The sequence below is a fragment of the Aulostomus chinensis genome, chromosome 6 (genome assembly GCF_037954235.1).
Source record: "Aulostomus chinensis isolate RoL2024-O1b breed Wild chromosome 6, RoL_Achi_v1.0, whole genome shotgun sequence".
In the NCBI taxonomy this organism is placed as follows: domain Eukaryota; kingdom Metazoa; phylum Chordata; class Actinopteri; order Syngnathiformes; family Aulostomidae; genus Aulostomus; species Aulostomus chinensis.
This window is the reverse complement of record NC_141325.1, coordinates 9072529-9091924: the sequence shown is the minus strand read 5'-3', so window position 1 is coordinate 9091924 and position 19396 is coordinate 9072529. Positions and strand designations below refer to the sequence as shown.

The 19396-nt window shown below is 42.0% G+C and overlaps 1 protein-coding gene across 8 annotated transcripts in view; it reads right to left on the bottom strand.

Annotated features, from left to right (window-relative positions):
* trim36 (tripartite motif containing 36) overlaps positions 1-17415 on the bottom strand; it is a 32303-nt gene extending 14888 nt beyond the window's left edge. The window contains exons 1-6 of one of the 8 annotated variants that reach the window (XM_086206350.1): positions 17220-17415; positions 10383-10617; positions 6472-6537; positions 3670-3750; positions 2273-2619; positions 1355-1501 (exon numbers count right to left, since the gene is read on the bottom strand). In XM_086206350.1, the coding sequence (XP_086062476.1) occupies positions 1355-1501; positions 2273-2619; positions 3670-3750; positions 6472-6537; positions 10383-10617; positions 17220-17282 (939 nt within the window). In that variant the 5' untranslated portion in view covers positions 17283-17415. Of the gene's footprint in view, positions 1-1354; positions 1502-2272; positions 2620-3669; positions 3751-6471; positions 6538-10370; positions 10618-12399; positions 12573-17219 lie in introns of those variants that run through there. The other 7 variants (XM_086206343.1, XM_086206344.1, XM_086206346.1 and 4 more) reach the window with 7 other exon arrangements.
* Between the last annotated feature and the right edge of the window lie 1981 nt (positions 17416-19396).

Sequence of the window (19396 nt, the reverse complement as noted above, 5' to 3'; positions counted from 1 at the left end):
ATGTTAGTTGTGCTGACTGTTAAACAACCTTTGTCAATGCATCTGAAGCGTTTCACGAATCATGTTATTTAATTCATGTTTATTCATAGAATTTCCATCAAATGAAATGAAAAAAAAACAATTAACTTATGACACATCGCAATAACTAATCAAGAACAGACACACTTACAAAGTCCCAACTAAAACCTGCCTCACTGACTCCAACGTCTCCTTATGTGAAAAGATGTGCGGTCACAGAACCTGCTTCAGATGTGCAGGACATCAAGATACGTTGGTATATTGGTGCAGCGTTTAGCACACAATGAAGACAATTCATCGCCCGTCACAGCAACTGAAACCTAAACTACTTCCTGGCTAACAAAAGGACCATATGATACGCCCTTCAATTTCAGAATACAATGCACACAAAATCAAGGGTAGCAAATGGTTTCATTAAATATTGAAAATAGAACAGACGATTGAATTTCACACAGATTCAGCTTCAACTTGCCAAGCAACCCGTCTTCAGCCGTGTTCAACCCCAAACGATCCAATTACTGTTTGAGGATAATAAGAGTTAACTGAAATATATCAAAGGTTTGTGTTGTCAAGTGAAGCCCGAGCAACCAACACCATCTCCTGATATTTGTTTCTACACAAGCTAAAATAAACATTCAAACTGGTTGGAATTAATTCCACTAATCAACCAAACGAATGCATAATCACAAGGCCAATTAGTTTTCACTCAGTTTGGCAGCCGAGAATCAGGCTACCAAATAAAGAGGTTGGTATTCATTGCTGGGTGCATGTCAGTACAGATGCAGGTCAGACATTAATAATACATGAGAGAAATTCAGGCTGCAGTCAGAGGAGGATCCAACAACAGACCAGCTCTGATCCCTCTGAAGAGAAAGATACTACTCCTCCCCAGTCTTTTACTTCTCATTTCAGGCCATCAAAAGACGTTATATGAACCGGACGTCTGAGAAAATATTTCTCTCTGTGTTGGTTTGTTTTTTTGTTTTTAAAACAGAAAGATCTACAGAACCCAAAGTTGTAATGTTTGTATAAATCAAATATTTTGTCATAATGATGCCATTTTAATCAGCAGTCTGTGCACTCAGGTGCTTCAATACTCGAGTGATTTAAAGCTCCAGGTCGTTGACTTCATTTTGAGCCTTTGTTAGCAGGGTCACTGTGCGCAAGCTCATTTTAATCCTCATTCTCATAAGTCAGTGTTGTATAATATTCCCAATACTCCCACCACACACACACACAAAAGCAAAGCAAAAAAATAAATACAAGTTTTTCATTGACAATTCCCAATCCTCCCAGCAAGGCAAAAAGCACAGTTAAAAATGTCTAAACGTGGTACCTTGAGGATCTTGTAGGCACTGCTCATGGAGGTGACCTTGTGGTTGGCATGGGAACCTCCCAGTTTGCAGAGGTGGCACACGGGTCGTTTGCAGACTTCACAGTACATGTTCACCTTTTCCATCTCGTGCTCAGGACACATGAGGACCTGCCATATTTTCCAGATCAAGCCAGAGTTACAATAATACCAAAATACTCAAACATGCCCCATGTTTTTTTGTTTTGGTGATGACCTTCATGACGTAATTCACTGCTTTAATATTTATTCTCACAGAGGCAAAGACAGACGAAACAGAGAATTTAGTGGAAAACCCACATGATCAAAAAAATAGCTGAAGCGAAACAGGAAGATGACCTACAATTAAAAAAAAAAAAAAAAAAAAAAAAGCATCTCTCAGATTCTCAGACAGTTTCTCTCAAGTGTATTTAAGGTCAAACTTAATTCAGCCTATTTTTTTTTTTTTTTTTACTGTAAAGACCTGAGACGGCTTGTAAAGAGCAGCTCAGCACACTGACATGGACTGAAAAAAACGATTTCAATTTCGAAAAGTTCAAATGGAAATATAACCACTGATAATACAGTAATTACCATTCTGACAAAGAATTAAGTAAGTTTCTGAACAATTCAAAGCCACGTGTCCAATATGACACTTTAGAAGAATCATAGTGGAACCTTCAATTATAAAATAATATAATTAGTTCACAACAGCTGAGACATTCCTAGCAGAGATGCTTAAGTTTAAGTCATCTGATTTCACATCAAACCTTTACAACAAACTGACTGACCCACCAGTGACTAATCTGGACACACTCTGGCTCCTTCAGGCTTATACCCAAAGAGATGTTTACAGTCCAACAGAAAAAGCTTCTTTTATTTCCAAAAACAAAAGTAGTAAAGAAGAGCACAAACAGGACTTGCCTTTGGCCTGAAGTTGGTGGTGGGGCCAACATACTCGTGCTGGGCTTTTGGAGTGCCCCAGGGGTGGTGCAGCTTGAAGCACTCGTTACAGTAGCTGGCCTTGCAGTCCATGCAGCTCTTTGTAGCCTCCTGCTGCTGCGGAGGTTTACAGATGTTGCACATGATGGCAACAGCAGCACGTGCCGCCTGGCGGTACCGCTCCACGATGCTCTCAAGTGTAAAGTTACGGAAGAGCATGCTGATACCACGCTCGCCGAGGTCAATGTCGTGCTGGCAGCCTGGGCAGGGGATGGTGGTGACCCGGGGAGTCACCGATCCTCTGCGCCATCCTGGGGAGGAGATGGAGCCTGGAGGCGGTTGAGGGAGACATTATGAAGTTAGAAAAGGTCGTGTGTCGGACAGATTCACAGCCTTGGGTCACCCAGTTTCAAACTGCATCTGAGGCCCTACTTGTGAAGGAAAGGGTGACTTAACACCAAATTACACTGCAGGAATAGTTTCCAAGTGAATCAAAGAGGGGTAACTGTGTAGCCCCACTTGTGTTCGACAGATTCTGGGCTGAGCAGCATTACATCATTTTGACTGACTTGCCAAGTATGGTCATCAGACAACAATGTCTTTATGGATCCGTCACAAATAGGGTCTCAGCATGTCTCCTCCCTTAATGCTTTACTTCCACAATGACCACTTCTCCTTAAATACATGGATGTATGCAGCAAAATCACAGTTCAGGCAATTATTTTATTTATATTATATTATATATATATATACATATATATATATAAAAATAAATAAAAATCAAACAGTCTAGGGGGAGTTAACATCCAAGAGGACTGTGGCTGATTGTGGGAGAGACGCATGGATAAGATAGGATTCCCTCGACCTTGTGACGAATGCTCATTCTTTACCAGAAATGCATTTTCTAATGCAAGTCATTCGACATTAATTACACGACTGAGCAGCATCGCAGTAAGTGCTGACACTGATCTGGACCGAGGCAATAATCTAATTTTCACATAACGATAAAAAAACAACATGACAAAACAGAAGCACATCACTTTAACATCAAACACTGTAACTGAATTACACAGCTATACAAAAACACTTAAATCTATCACTTGTCCAGTTCAGCGCATCAACACTTAAGTTCAAACATGATTCCTCTTAAAGCAACGCTGCTTTCAAGAGCTTTGACAGGATTCTGCTTGTTACTGATGCAGAAGCATCATAACAAGTCAGGGACGAGGTGGGAACACAGGAAATTTACACAAGGTCACGACAAAGATGCAAGCAGCGGGAACTGCAGCACACAGATCAGCACACACGCATTCACGCAACTAAAGCCAGCAGACTGAAGCCACAACACGGCACAATCATTGACAGAAATATTGCTTCACGTTTTTGGGGGACAGGTGAAGTGAGGAGTGCTGGATTTATCTCATTTTGCAAGCCAGTATTTCCACTTCGTTTCCGAGGACCTGAAAATTAAATCAAACACTCCTCAGGTAAGCAAAATATGGGAAAACAACTTCCAAACAATACTTCATTTTTTTTTTTTTTTTTAAAGTGCAGCAAAGGGAGAAGCAGCGACAGAACAGCAGACATATAATCTGGGTGATGTGTGTTGACTTGTGCATGCCCTGTCACTGAGTGATATGAACACAACTGAAGACGGTGGTGACAGTACAGGACAGTCGACTAGCGAAAAGGCCAGATCTGACTGATCTGACTATAAACTGAACGAGTGGGACTTTTATCGACTCAACAGCAATCTCTCCTACACTCATACGACAAATGTGAAATTAACACCGTGGTGTGGTATTGTGAGGAACTGAGTATGACGATGGCGATGAAGATGGCGTGGTCTTGTTGGGAAAATTGGATGGAAAGACAAGATGCTGACTCTGCAGAGGTAGTGCGAGTAAGCACATACGTTTGAGGTCCTGTCTCAAAAATCACACTTGAAGACTTGCGTCCCTCTTTTTTGTAGCTCCTCAGTGAGGTGGGCAAACACGACAGGTGTCCCAATCCTCCCTACGCACCCTTGAAGCACCTTTCTTGCATGTTTGCATTTAAAAAAAAAAAAAAAAACACATGGCTGAGGGAAACCACTAAAATCCATGTATTGTACCATGTCTTACAACTAACCAATCAGAAGACTGACTGGTCGCAAATCAACAATGGAATCTGCAGTCGATATGAAATGATCCCTTTGTGAGGTTTCAGAAAAACCTTTGTAGGTTTGCTAAATCAATGTTGGACCGAATCCTGACAAAACATGCAATTTACACCTGAAACCCTTTCCCCAGCGTAACTGATGATAGTCTGGACACTGACGCATTTCAGCAGACCAACACTGCCTATACTGACAGCTCATGGCTCGTCTTGCGTGTGCGGAAGTGATGTACTAGGCAGTTCTGCTCATTATTTTACTACCTTGAGCACTTTCATCTCGAAAGTCCACATATCTTCCACGTCACACAATTACGCACTTAGGTGAGAACCTCGGGGCTAAGTGTGAATTTTGGAACAGGACTTGTTATCGTGTGTGTATGTATGTGTGTGTCATGTTGGGACACATTGACCAGCATTTGGTCTGGACAGGCAGGTGGAGACGCCTGCAGCAAAGTGTGTGAGAGTGAGTGTGTTTGTGCGTGTAGGGCAAATCTGCTGAGGGAGGCGAAGGCAGAAACTGACGAGTCATTGCAGAGGTGCAATGCAACAAAAGGGGCTTGGATCTCTAAATAAGTCTGTTGACACACAGTTTGATTTAAGACCCGATAGAACATTTAATCTTTCAGTCAATCTTTAAAATGTTTATGGAATCTTGCCTGGACATGTCAATCACTAAATCTCGATTATCCATTTTCCCTTTTATTTGGTGCTCAAACAAGAATTGTCATTTTGATGAAGATCCAGGACGTGAGATGTGTATCAAATTTAAAAAGGTTTCATATCACTTATCTTTTGCTGCTTATTTTTAACCAAAGGGGTTTTCAATATTCCCTATTTAGCGATTTGACATATGTATAAAGTAGCTATTTTAGATGAAATTGTCAAACAGAATCACGTTTTATAGCTTAAAAATATCCACTGAGCTTTCAAATACCTGCCTCATCTGACAAACAAAGGTAGTTTTCAGTCTTGTTTTGGTTGGCCCGCAATATAACAATCAATAATTCCAAAAATGATTAGCTCTTGGCTGGTTATTAGTGTGCTAATGTGTTTCTCAAATCCCGGTGATTATCAAGTCAAGCATGAATATTAGCCTTAAGTCACAGAGATATCCATCAGAGAAGTACTAGCTAAGAATCTCAGCAAGCCTGAACACAGCATAGGTTTCCACTCAGAGTGTGCTTGACTCAGAACAGAGCGCTACAGTTCCTCATCTGCTTTATTTTCCACCATGTTTTAATCTACCAAAATGAATGCCAGTGACACTGCCGCTTCAGGGACATGTGAACATTCCAGTTGCCGACGGCTCCTAGGAAACATCCTCACTCCTTTCATAGCCATTATTGCCTCGGCTCTCTGAAGTTCCTCGTCGACCTTGCCGTGGTCATCTCTGCGTCTTCACTTGCTGCTGCTACTCTTGTCTGCTGACTCAGCCACTTGTAGCTTTTCTCTGTTCCTCTTCCCTTTTAACGCTGCTTGTTAATACTTTTCTGACCACCTTCACTCATTCAAACTTTCAACATGTTGTTTTGCCTGCAAGTCTTGCGGTAATGTTTGCATGCTTTTCTTTTCAAGACCTTACACAACATTAGTGTAAGTGTTTATCGATCATTATTTTTCTAAATTCTTAATGAACAGCAGGACAAAAGGCAAGTCAATACATAAGAAGCTAACAGTCTTAGCTTTTTTGCTTTCATCTCATGTTTCTTCTACAACAGCTGAGAAATAAAACCATTTTTGCAATTCTATTAGTTTCCATTTATAAGTTTTAAGAGTTAATCTTTAACAGCTGGATTCATTTTAGGCTCAGTGGACATTTTTAAGTGGCCTTTTGAGCTCCGTGGCTGTAACCTAGCAACTAAAGACTGTTGCATTTTCTACATAAATGCCAAGTGACTGCTGTTACCGTCTCCTAAGTAAATCTTATTTATAATCGGTGGTGTGTTTGTATGATGGTGTTGACAAGGCTAAAAAGTAGAGCCAAAATGGGGTTTGAGGAGGGGTTCTAGTAATACCGTACTCACTACTACAGCTACTCAAAACACGGAGGCCACGTCTACCTCGACTTCCAAACGACCTTCGCAGTGTGGCTGCAAGCAATGAACAAAGAAGTGAGGTGAGACCAACAAGTAAAATGAAACAATACATAATGTGAAGTGCTGTAAACATCATGACACTGGAGAAAGAAAAACCCAATGCACAAGTGAACTGAAGAAAAACTTGTTAAAAAAGGAAAAAAACAAAAAACAAAACCTTGTAATGCAGATCCAAGTGTAATACAGAACTGAATGATTAAAATATGCATGGCATGAACACAACGTCTCAATCCCAGGACAAATTCATGCATCTTTAAACAGAATGTGAATAGAAAATATCCCATCAGTACAAACAGTGCATCAGGATCCTTTTATGCTGTCCTGACAGAGTTGAATGAGGACATAGATGTCACTAACCCCTAGATCCTAAACATGAAGCGAAGCCAGCAGCTGTTTAGCTTAGTTTGGTGAAAGCTTGGATGTTGGGCCAACCTCCACTTTATCCATTTGCGAAAAAATAAAATCCAGCTGACATGCAACTTTTTAGCACTGGAAAAAATAAGCATGGCTCAAAAACTATGACTTGTGGTCTATGAGGGCAGTTTAACACAGTGCCACTTGTTGCCTGGCACCTTTAATATTTGTCGCTCATAGATCCAACATAATACTTAAATAGTCTGGATGTCTTTAGCTATGATCATATAAAAAGTAAAGATACTGAGGTGTTTCAGGGACTGTGGCATGAAAAACAAAGTCTTTTAAAAAAAAATCATTCCACAAAATTTGCTGCGAGCTCTTCTTTAGGTGAACCTGATGCTTCACTTTTTTTTTTTTTTTTTTACAGAACCATGTGAGAGGTTGCGCATACAAACTGTCTGGAAAAGAACCACCTGTCTATCACCATCACCATCTATCATGTGGTCGAAACCACCGTGGGTTAGACAAGTAATTTGATGCCTCAAAAGATGGCTTCTAGCGTCATCTTTTGATGTCAGGATCTCATAAAACCAGCAGCCTTGTAACATAAGTCTCAAATAATGACAGATGTACAGTTGGTTTTCACTACTGTTGATAAAATGTGCCATTATAAGTCACTTTGGACAAAAGAATGTCTCCTAAATTACATTTTGAGCCCATGATCACATCTCCAGTTGGAGTGAATAGACCTAAGACCCCCTGTTAGTGTCCAACACGTTCTTCCCGACAGCATTTTTTCAGCTAAGCTAAGCTAATCAGGAGCTGCTCATCATCAAAACTTGTCAAGCGGTATCTGTTGACCATACCATGAATGCATCAGCAACTGAAAAGATGGAGTTTAAAAAAAACACAATGAAGTTTTCTCCACCTTCATCCCTCCCAACGTAGTGGAAGAGTCCCAGCTGCACACTGATAAATATAGCCGTCTTTTCTTTTCCTCCCTCCCACTAATCCCTCATTCATTCCTTACAGGCAGGTTGCGTCACCATGACGACCAATGATCTGATCTCCCAGTGTGGAAGGCAGACTGTAGGATTGGTCTGTTTGGTCTATTGCAGAGGTAATGAGCTCATAATAGTTGAGGTAAATATTCCTTACATGGGGAGATTTGCTGTTTTGTAATCAGCTGATTAAATGTAAGTAACACACCAAGAACTTTACTCAATAATCCACTGGAGAATTCCAGTTGTATATGACCTGTAAATACTTCATAGCAACTGAGTGAAGTGAACCTGCAGATTCTTAGTGTGAGATGACGGTCTAATACACACACACACACACACACACACACACACACACACACACACACACAAAAACACCTTTATTACATGTCAGTCAGTTCATGACGAGTCTGTATGAGAATATACAGCAAAAGAGGAGTTTTCCTGGAGCATAAAATGGCTTTCAGTGGGCAGGGAGATTTGGTTATTCAAAGGTAGGATTTGGTTATTCCCTGCATAAACAGATGCAGCCCAGCCAGTGAAGAATAAACTCATTCAGGGAGTCTGAATGAGGGAGTCTGTGTTCCTCAAAAGTTTTCACCTCACGGTGCCCCTGGGCTCTTTTGGATCTGGTACTCTGTGCTGCTCTGGAGTCATTTGTCATTCCTTGTCCCCTTGGAAACTAGCAGTGTAGGACCTTATCTAAAATACATTTGCAGTCTATTTTTACTCCATTGTCTGACCTGCAAGGAAATATGTCCAAAATCCAAATTGACATATACTAGACTAAACTGTCTTCAGTTACTCAACAATTACGTCCTGGTAGGTAGGAGTTCTGTTACATGTTGCCGAGGGCACCTTCACACCTACATCATTTGGTCTGGACTTTATAGTTCGATATTCATTAAAAAAAAATGTTACAACTGTGAATCTCCCCTGGACTCAGCTCTCCTATGTTGAGTCTTTCACATTAAACAGGTTTCCATTATAAGCAGACGTCCAGGTGGGCATCTGTCCTCCGACTTTTGTTATCTTCACTCTTTACAGTGTCATCGTCGTCGTCTTCGGTCTCCATTTGGTTTGTTCAGTCCCTAAATTAACTCATGTGGTCAGCGGTCCCCTCTCCAAACCTCTGCCTGCTGCAGTGTTTATATTTCATGGTTTTCACTGGCCTGTTAGCAAGTTTTACAGTAACATTTCAGTCCATGTAGTCAGCTCAATTCACCTAACGGTTTTTGCAGAAACTCACAGATCCTTGCCCTGTTCAAATGACATTTCACTGGTAAATCAGAAGAGTAAAGATTTTACAGCTTTCAATTAGTGAAAATAAATAAATAAATAAATTACCAGTTGTCATCAGTACGGACAGTTTGCGTCTTTTAAAGCAAAGTGGACAATTGTTCAAATGAGGCGACATCTTTGAGCGAGTGGCATGAAGCCCAGAGCTTTGAGAGGGCAGAAAGGCAGCCTTGTGTCCCTCTCCGCTGTTTTTGAGGCTTAGACATTGGCCTGACCAAGCTGAGCCATGTGTTGGACTGAGAACTTAAAATTTGTTGTGACAAGTTAATCATGCAACCTGCAGATTTCCCTCATGCTCCGACAAAAAGCAGCTGCGCTGCTATGTGCACATACGACTACACACGCACTACTGGTTTGGTTTTTTTGTGTGTGTTGATAATGGTATTTTCTATCATTTCCAAATGAATACATGATCCCTGGCATAATTGCAGGGGATGTTTGATGCCCCTGGGACATCAGAAGAAGACAGTCAGGAGAATCTGGGCTTGAGGGAGCTTGTCGACACAAAGACAAACACTATAGCTCATCAAGATTCTGCTGACATTAATGCAGCCTTAGAAAAAAGCAGACCAGATTAGAGGAAGATGCGATGACTGACAATGTCGGCTGAATGGGGAAATTATTCAATCATTTTTTGAAGTTTGTTCTTGTTTATCTAGGACCCGGGGGGGGGGGGGGGGTCTGCACCCAGAAATCCAACAATAATGCCCTGCCCTTTTTTTAATTCTTATTTGCCCTCTACTCAGTTTGTATCGGTGCATGAAATCGTCTCTCCAGTGGTAAAATACCCTTTTAGTGAGCACAGCGTATGGCCTTTTGTTTGCATACAAAGACGTCCTTTCTTTTTAAGTCATTTTCTATAGAGGGGAATTGCAGCCACTGAAACCCGTTGAATGCAGCAGAAGTAAACCTCAGTATAATGTAGCAGGTAGCTGACTGGACTAACAGGAACTCCACATAACTCCAGCTGTACTTGAATTTCCTGCACTATGACCAGATGATCCTCGGCTTCCATCAGCTCGCATAACAGTTCACATAATCAGGCTGACCTGCCCACCGGCGCCACAACAACAGCACTGTTCTTATTAATGCCTCGACACGCTGGACAACATGCACCTATGATCAAAGTCTTCCCCCAAAGAACACAGATAAATAAGTTTAGCTCCTTACCCCGAGACCCACCTGATCGCACAAGCCGGTCCAGCCTCTCCATGGAGGGCGAGGGCACCCTGGACCGGGGGCTGCCCGGCAGCGAACACTCAGAGCCAGCATCGAAGGAGTCCTCGGGGTACTGCACCAACAGCTCTCTGACACACTTGTGGCAGACACTGTGCTGGCAGGGCAGGATCAGCGGGTGGGTGAAGAGCTCCTTACAGATGGGGCAGATCAGCTCCCTCTCAATGTTTTTGATCGGAACCTGCGGACGGAGAGACCATCGCTGAGATCTGATGGAGGAGCTCATGATTTCAATAGCAAAATCAGAGGCGTGTCACTGAGGAGGTCCAAAGAGATGCAGTCACTCCTTACTTTAACCATGTGGTCCTTCTTGTAGCCATGGTAACAAAGGCTGTGCCACCTTAAGGAAATCATTATCCTTGACAAAAATCTTTTGTGGTATGTCTCAGCAACACAGTTTTTTCCAATTCTGATACTTAGCAAATTCTGATTCTTGATCACAAATGTCTCTGATACTCCATCTTGTTCTATTATTCCAGTACGCACACATAATTTATAAATTACGTTCCAGGAATTTCCCAGTTAGCTCATTTATCTGACAGCCATGGAAGGAAATGATTTATTATTCTTTGCGTCTCTTAAACAGTTAAGTCCACACAGGAAGTTGTGTTGTTCTTCCACTCGCAACTTCTGTTTTCGAGCGGCGGGGGAGAACTGATTGATATCTAACTTTAGTCGGACAGACACATCTCGAGGCTGTCGTTTGACTGTCAAAGCAGACGACGCAGTAAAGTTCATTTTCCTCTGTATGTATTTGGTCATGTTTTACAACCTGATCCAGGTCATATAACCGCGATGACATCATAAGGGATGCAAAAACGGACTATAAAAAAAATATATTATGTACAAGCAAAACACTGTCAAATTTACAAACAAATTTACATACGTGAACCACATTTTCATTTACAAGAGAAAAAAAAAGTAGGTAGATTGTGTATCAGATTGTTTGTTGGCTCCACCCTCACTGAAAATGTGCAGAGAAAAGCACAGGCACGAGTTAAACGCAGTTGTTTATATGCTTCATTAATTTCTTCACGGCAGCTCAGAGTGAGTTTCGATGCGTTTTGCCACTTTAAAAAGTCATAAAACAAACTGAAATGAAACTACGGCCAAAAATGACTCAGTATTGGCCGATACTAAAGTTCAGGTATCAGAATCATCACCTGGAAGGAGCAGTGTGTATCAGAACAAACAAATTGTGCTTATTTTGCTTGCATGAACCACTTTTGTTTTTTGTGAACCATTACCAAAGGTTGGCATGACTCAGGACAAAAGGATTAGACCAAGAATAGAGAAATAGTGACCAATCTGAAATGTTTCAGTGCTTGGAGGAACAGGAAACAGGAGTTATTGGGTGCAACTAAAAAGATGCAATGCTGCACTTGAAGCTGTGGGGGAAAAAAACAACACATTTTGCTGTGTCACTGAGGTGGGATGTGTAGCTCAGTCCATTCAGACTGAAAGGCCATTTAACCTGTGCATCAAATGTTGGAATTAAAAGATATTGGCAGTCCACTGTGACAGCCACTGTCCAGTCTCTTTACCATTTCTGATACATTACATAAGACGGGATTAAAAGGCGGCTAAATATAGACAAACACAGTCCAACAGCTCACGTTTTTACGTTTAAAGACAGATTAAGCTGCTGACCGACAACTGTTTCACTACTGACATCAGATGAGTCCGCACTCCTCCGCTTTAACCCTCTAATTAAGGTTCAAACCCCGCACACGTGTGAAAGGACAATACCCAGAAGGAAGTAAAAGAGGAGCGCAAACACCTCCAGGCTTCTTCATTGTTCCATAAAACACTGAAGTAGTCATGAATGAACTGCAGTTTACAGTCTTCGCGAAGTTCTCAGCACCGAGGAGACGCCGCCGGCCGGCCGGCTGTTAAACAATGACGAGTCAAACAAAGTTTAATCATCCTCCAAACACCATCATCTCTCCCCTCACGCACTTACCGCAACCGCGCCGCTGCTGCGCCGCATCTCCACAGACATGACGAAGGAAGGAGTGCAGTCGAAAATACTTAGCCGGCGTTTTTTTTTTTGCGTATCGTTGGTGCTAAAAACAAGCAGTCGGACGCCAGCGGGAGATGCCGACAACGCCGGCGGAGTGAATTTAAATAGAGTGACGCCGCGAAGGAGAAGCAGCCAATTCAGGGAGGGCTGCGGAAGGCAGGGGGAGGAGAGAGATAGAGCGAGAGAGAGAGAGAGAGAGAGAGAGAGAAGGAGGGGGGTTCCCATAGGAACTACTAGCGCTCCTTGTAAACTTTAATTAACTCTTCAATCCGTTCTACCCTCCACAGGGGGTCTATATATTACTACGATCAACCAGTCACAGTGACAGTGAAAGATATCAGAGGTAGACCAATGAGGGTGCAGCAGGGATGGCATGTTTTTGTAGGCCAACCAGGAAGTTAGCATCACCATGAGGAAAAGCCACAGAGATTTTTAAATATTGGATTTTTGGAAATACACACTGCGTCAATCTGAAGTCTATGACGTTTATATTTTAATTTGCAAGATAACCTTAACAAATGAGCACCCCTTCCATGTTAGCCTTACATAGCTAAAACTGCGCTAGCCAAACCACATCAAGGTCAGCGTCGCCTTTAACATCTTTTTACTGATGTTTTAGCTTGACATAACCACTTGTTAGCAACCAAGGCTTTTTTTTCAAAAAACATTTGAACATTTATTATAAACTGGTGTTAATTAAACCGATGGTCCCACAAACCAGTGTTTCTCAATTAAGTGTATGTGCAGCAGTAGACCCACACTAGGATATTTCTTCAAGAAGTAAAATTACAGAAGCTTCAAGTTACATTTGAGCCCAGAATACATTGATAAAATAAACATTTAGACTTAATGTCTGTCGATAAACATCTTCTTACTGAAACTAAAAAGAAATTAAGTCATGATAACACATCCATTCAATCACATATTTCATCATCTTAACAACCTTTCCACACATTCCATGTTAATTCAGTACAAACCATTTAAAAGATAATAATGGCTCACAACAAGCAATCGCTGCTTTGAGCGGTATATACTGTGTATACTTAAAAAGTGTGGTTTTTAAAGACATAAAAGTATGTTATGTCATTGAATAAAACAATTAACATCTCAACCAAGAGTTTGGTAAATTAGCATTCCAAATGCTAACTTATTTATCGTTTTTCAAACTCATCATAAACTGCCGCCATTATATTGTCAGTTCCATTTCGGGCTATATGAATCGGAGGATAGAATTCAGAAAATAGTAAAATCTTACTCAAACAGATGCAATAAGAGTTGAATATTACAATGCCCATGGATGGAGGATGTATGTACCTCTTGTGCTTTACTGCACCAAAGTGCAACTTTTTAGGGAGAAGCCTGTAGATACCCTTGTCTCCTCTGCATTAGGGACTGAGACCCATAGAAACCACCTGCCTGGTAGTTAGCTTAGCGCAATGACTGATGGTAAATGAGAAGTGTCAGCGTGCCTCTGTTAGAATTCATCAAATTTCCTCCAAAATGTCTCCTGCAAAACCGTTTTCATCTGTATTTATATAACAAGAGCTGTGATGAATCGCGTGCTCTCTAGAACCTCTGCCAGGGTTTGTTTTCTTTTACTTCATCCCCAGTCTACATCTGGAAGTCCTTGTCTTCCTGATGACTACATTTTGCATCCTACGAGGGATAATGATTGCACTTTATTTGTGTTTTTTTGCTTACTGCACTTTATTTCACAGCTCCCGTGGAGATGCTCCACCTGTATCTCCTTGTTGTTTGCAACGATGGTTCTAAATGGTGACAACAATAAGTGAACTATGAACTATGAAGAGCTGTGTATAACAAGCGAAATGAAATAAGACATCTTAATTTTAGAATCAGATAAATAACTGGAACCGCTTTCCTGACAAAAAAAAAAATGCTGGCTGCAGTGATTTCATGCAGCGACTCAAAAGTTCCATTGTAACTTCAACCAAAAAACAAAGCATTTGTTGAGGACAAGAGGAGGGACTGCTACAACCGATCATCGCCAACTTTGTAAGACAGCGTGGAGATTACAACCTCAGGACAAACAAAAATCTTAATCGTTATCTTGTTGATGACTTTTCACAAAGGAATGCTAACACTTACATTTCACTAACAATGTTTGTGCTAAGCTAATAAGTGGTCAGCCAATCTGTGGTGGTATCTAATTATTTTTATCCTGCTCAAGCTCCCAAGAGGGACTAGTGAAGGTCAGTGTAGGGTTTGTGACGACTAATGTTTTGTGCAGTGCTTTATGCACTGATTAATTGACTCAAAAAGGAAATCATAAAAGATGAAAATGAGAAAGTTGTCTCTTTTTTAATTGAAATATTTCTATACGATTCCTTCTAGCTCACACACATCTTCAAGCCCATGCAAGGGCGGTACCATGTTGGCTACGTACATCAGTGCACAGTCTATCATTATCACTCATCACAGTACAGCTGAGGCTGATGGGAAGGTGAGTAGTTTAGTACGCTAATGTTTGACCTCATGGTACAGGGGATCAGCAAACAGTTTCAAATTCAAACAAATGCCAGTGAAAACAATTCTTTCTCAGCTGGTAATGTGATCATCTCCTCAGCGGAGGTGATAAAACTAATCATATGAAACAGTTAGTGATCTGTAACGTCATGTAAGCTACAACTTGTGGTCTCATTACAGGCCACAGTAATGTGCAGAGGATTTACGATGCACTAATTGCTGCTGTGGCTACTGGGGGAAAGACTTAAATTTCATTTGATAGTTAATTGCAAGCAGGTCAGCGTAACATCTAATAACTTTCGAGTGTTTTGCAGCAGGTTGCAACAGACATTTCTTTAAGCAATTAAGTGGAGCTGAAACATCGGAATTCATCCAATGAACAAAGTGCACAGTCACTGAAGCCGTTCCTGCAGGCCACGTCAGCACTCTGCTGACTTAGTCACTTCTGCAGATCCATAAATCGAACACTTCCTCCAGCGTTTTATTGGCAGCCGACGCTACAGATGGCTGAGTTCAAAAGGGACCTCGCAACACAAGGAGCTAGTCTTACTGGACTCATCCATGTCTACATTTCACTTATCTACTTCCTGCCATATTTTGGTGAAATGCTTTTAACAGAAGTGGGTGCAAGCTGTATAAGACCCGAGGGACCTATGAGAACCAGCAGGAACACCCTGATGGATGACTGCAATCCATCCCGCTTTGGAGACTTTAGATCCTTTTTTTTTATTATTTTGTTTTAGGAAAAAGGGCACCTTAAAAATCATCAATATATTCTGTATTTTCTGTAGAAAACCCAGTAAGAATACAAAAAATATTCCAAAAAGGAGATTAAATAGCATTTTACATGACCACTGAATGGTTCAGAGCTGTGGCCATGAATTATTATCAGTGCATTTCACACTGCGCTCACTGTGTGCCAAAAATAGGATGTTTTATATATAACATGCATCACAAAGGGAACCAGCAAAGTCTCACAAAGGACCATTTACATTGTTGGCATTATAATTTTGCTGTCAAACCTGAAGATTCTGAGATTTTTCTGACATGTACTTTTGTCAGACAGGCTGGTTTAATGTGAAAAGCCCTCAGACGTCTGTAGCTACAGGGAGTTCATTCTTTGTCTCTTTATTCATCATAAAATACACACACACACACACACACGAGCTGAGAGTCTGTGAGGAGGGAGGAGGATAGTGGTTTCACCACCCCTCCCTAACCAGACACATGGACACCTCAGTAACCCGGTGCCCTGGCAGCTGCTGCCAAGTGTCCCATATTGACAAGAGTCTGAGCGCTCCCAGCAGCTCTAACTAGCTACCAACACACAGCTACTGAACACGAATAAAACCCTTTATCTTCACCATTTTCTATGAATTAAAGAGAAGCACTGAAGCAACAAAGACGGGGCATTATTGGATAGAAAACAATGGTATTCAATTTGTAGGAGAAGCTACAGTATTATCACCTAAAATCAAAAAAATTCCATAAATACATCCGAGTAATGACAGTTAATCAGTGTTCGATAGCTGAAAGGCCTGAAATGATGTTACAGGAATAGAATTGAATAGAGGGTGTGGTTCTATCAGCTGCTCAATTAGTAGGAGAGAGTTCATAGTATTTCACATCATATTAAACTATAATAGAATATCAAAGTTTGAACTGGCATATCAGAATGTGTTATCTATGCATCCTTAATAGAGTTGAAATGAATATATTACAAGACTGCTCAATTAATGGAAGAGACCAAAGGATTTTATGGTTAGAAAAAAAGCAGATTAAAATATCATATCATATCATATCATATAAAAGGGTGGGAAATGTAGTTAAAATCAAATGTCCCTATAATTTTGATGAAAAAAATCATATATAAATAAATATACATACATATTTATAGACTGTAGACAGCAGACTATATAATCTGCTGAGTTCAGAAAATTACATCGTTGTGCTATATAACGATATATCGAAATCTAACACCATATCGACTCTAATTCTAATATCAGTGTATATCAATATATCACCACGTACTGTCATATCATATATAAGGAGTCATTTCAGTGTTAATTCAGGTTTATGAAACTGAATGAAGCGGAACAGCAATGGTGATGACAATAGAGACAAACACCTGTGCTACAGTAGAGGAGATGGATCTAAGCCGCTCAGCATCCCTCAACCCCCTGACAGACACGCAGGCCGGTCGCCGGGCCTGACGGCACACACGCCGCCGCTGTCAAGACCCGGGAGAACCGTAAATCAACCGGATGACTCACCTCGCCCCGCTCGATCCGTTCCACGATGCTGGCGAACTCCGTCATATCCTCCGAGTCCGACATGGCTTCAGATGATGCTTGAAGACGCGAATATTCAAAATGCAGGAAAACACTAACAGCAGCTGCGGCTTAGATAAGCATGATGAAACGCCTCACAGGGGAGGTGAGATAACGTCCTCCTCCGACCACATCACCATCCTCTCTCTCTCTCTCTCTCTCTCTCTCTCTCTCTCTCTCTCTCTCTCTCTCTCCGCATGTGTTTGCAGGCTACAGTGCATGCGCCGGCTGCAAGAAGCCAAATTTATTAGAGTTTGCTTCATGTTGGAGGGAAACCCCGCCCTCGCCTCCTGACGACTGTACCATCTCCATCCTTCATCCTTCAGCATTGGCGACGTCTCCGCTTACACAGCCCTTTGTGTCCTCTTGCTCTGTCATCCATCAAGCCCCAATGAATTACTTCCGTTTTTACCATCAATCACTAGAAGTAATCATCATAATCTGTCTGGGGATTAAAGAGTGGAGAGGAGGGTGTGGACGGGGCGGGGGGGGGGGGTCTTAAATCAGTCGAGTTGGGCATTTATGCGTGGTTTACGGCGCCTTCCTGCGTGTATATTCTGCTAAATAAAGGCTGATTTCTGCTCATTGCGACCTAAATGTGATGGCAGCTCTTAAAATGAGCCTTCCTCTGGGAGAAGTTGCCCCATGTATCAGCTGACAGGGGTGCAGCTATGACCCTGGGCTCTAACAAGCATTTAATATTATGCAATACATTGAGTCAGTTATAGCACCCCCCACCGCATCCCCTGTGAGTTCAGGCCAGATCAAGTCTGTGCTTTAATTTTTCTGGCAATGCCACTTGTTCCGTGTCACCAGATGGCTTCGTGGCTTCATGCAGGCCTACTTCAACCCACTGAGCTCGTGGAGGAGGACAAGCAGAGTTAACGGTGCATGACAAACCTAATAACCCATCTACTAACTAACCAGCTCTCAGCACAGATGATCAACGCTGACTGACTTTAACGGGATGTTTCCATGCTGAGATCAGGGGATGGGACTCAAGTGGCACAGATCCATGACGAGACAGCAGCGTGTATATTGTTATATTTCCAGAACCACATCATGGATCTAAGGCTGCACGGTGGTGTAGTGGTTAGCACTGTGGCCTCACTTCAAGAAGGTTCCAGGTTCAAGTCCCGGCTCCAGCCCGCAATCTTTCTGTGTGAGTCTGCATGTTCTCCCTGTTACTGTCTGGGTTCTCTCTGGTACTCCAGCTTCCTCCCATCGTCCAAAGACATCAAGAGGGGATGAGGCTGATTGATACTCTAAATTGACCGTAGGTGTGACTGTGAGTGTGAATGGTTGTCTGTCTCTATGTGTTGGCCCAGTGATGGACTGGTGACCTGTCCAGGGTGAACCCCGCCTCTCGTCCGTAGATGCTGGGATAGGGTCCAGCCCCCCCCCCCCATGACCCTTACTAGTAAGGAATAAGCGGAAGACGATGATGGATAATGGATCTAAATACAAACAAGCGTACTCAATACTCAGAGTTGTAAGGGTTAACAGTACCACTTGATTTTAACTGTAGGCTTTATACATTTTGGACATTTGCATACTATTGCTTTTCAGGCCAGTAGCTCTATGTCTGAGCAAAGCACCAAATATCAAGCTGTTGACATAAGAGACACTACACTTTGAAGCTTGAGTGATTTGGTGACTTTGAGAAGGATAAAGTCAGGGGATCATCATAGTTATCTGGGCATCGTTCACGTCTGTATACAGTTTTGTGACGTGAGCATCATTAGGCGCATCAGGAATGATCAGGGGGTGGCACGGTGGTGCAGTGGTCAACACTGTTGCCTCACAGCAAGAAGGGTTTTGTGTTCAACCCCCAGCTGGAGTGCAGGATCTTTCTGTGTGGAGTCTGCATGTTCTCCCTGTTCCTGTGTGGGTTCTCTCTGGTACTCCGGCTTCCTCCCACAGTCCAAAGACATCAAGAGGGGACGAGGCTGATTGATACTCTAAATTGACCGTAGGTGTGACTGTGAGTGTGAATGGTTGTCTGTCTCCATGTGTTGGCCCTGTGATGGACTGGTGACCCATCCAGGGTGAACCCTGCCTCTCGCCCAAAGGCAGCTGGGATAGGCTCCAGCCCCCTGCAACCCTTAACAGGATAAGCG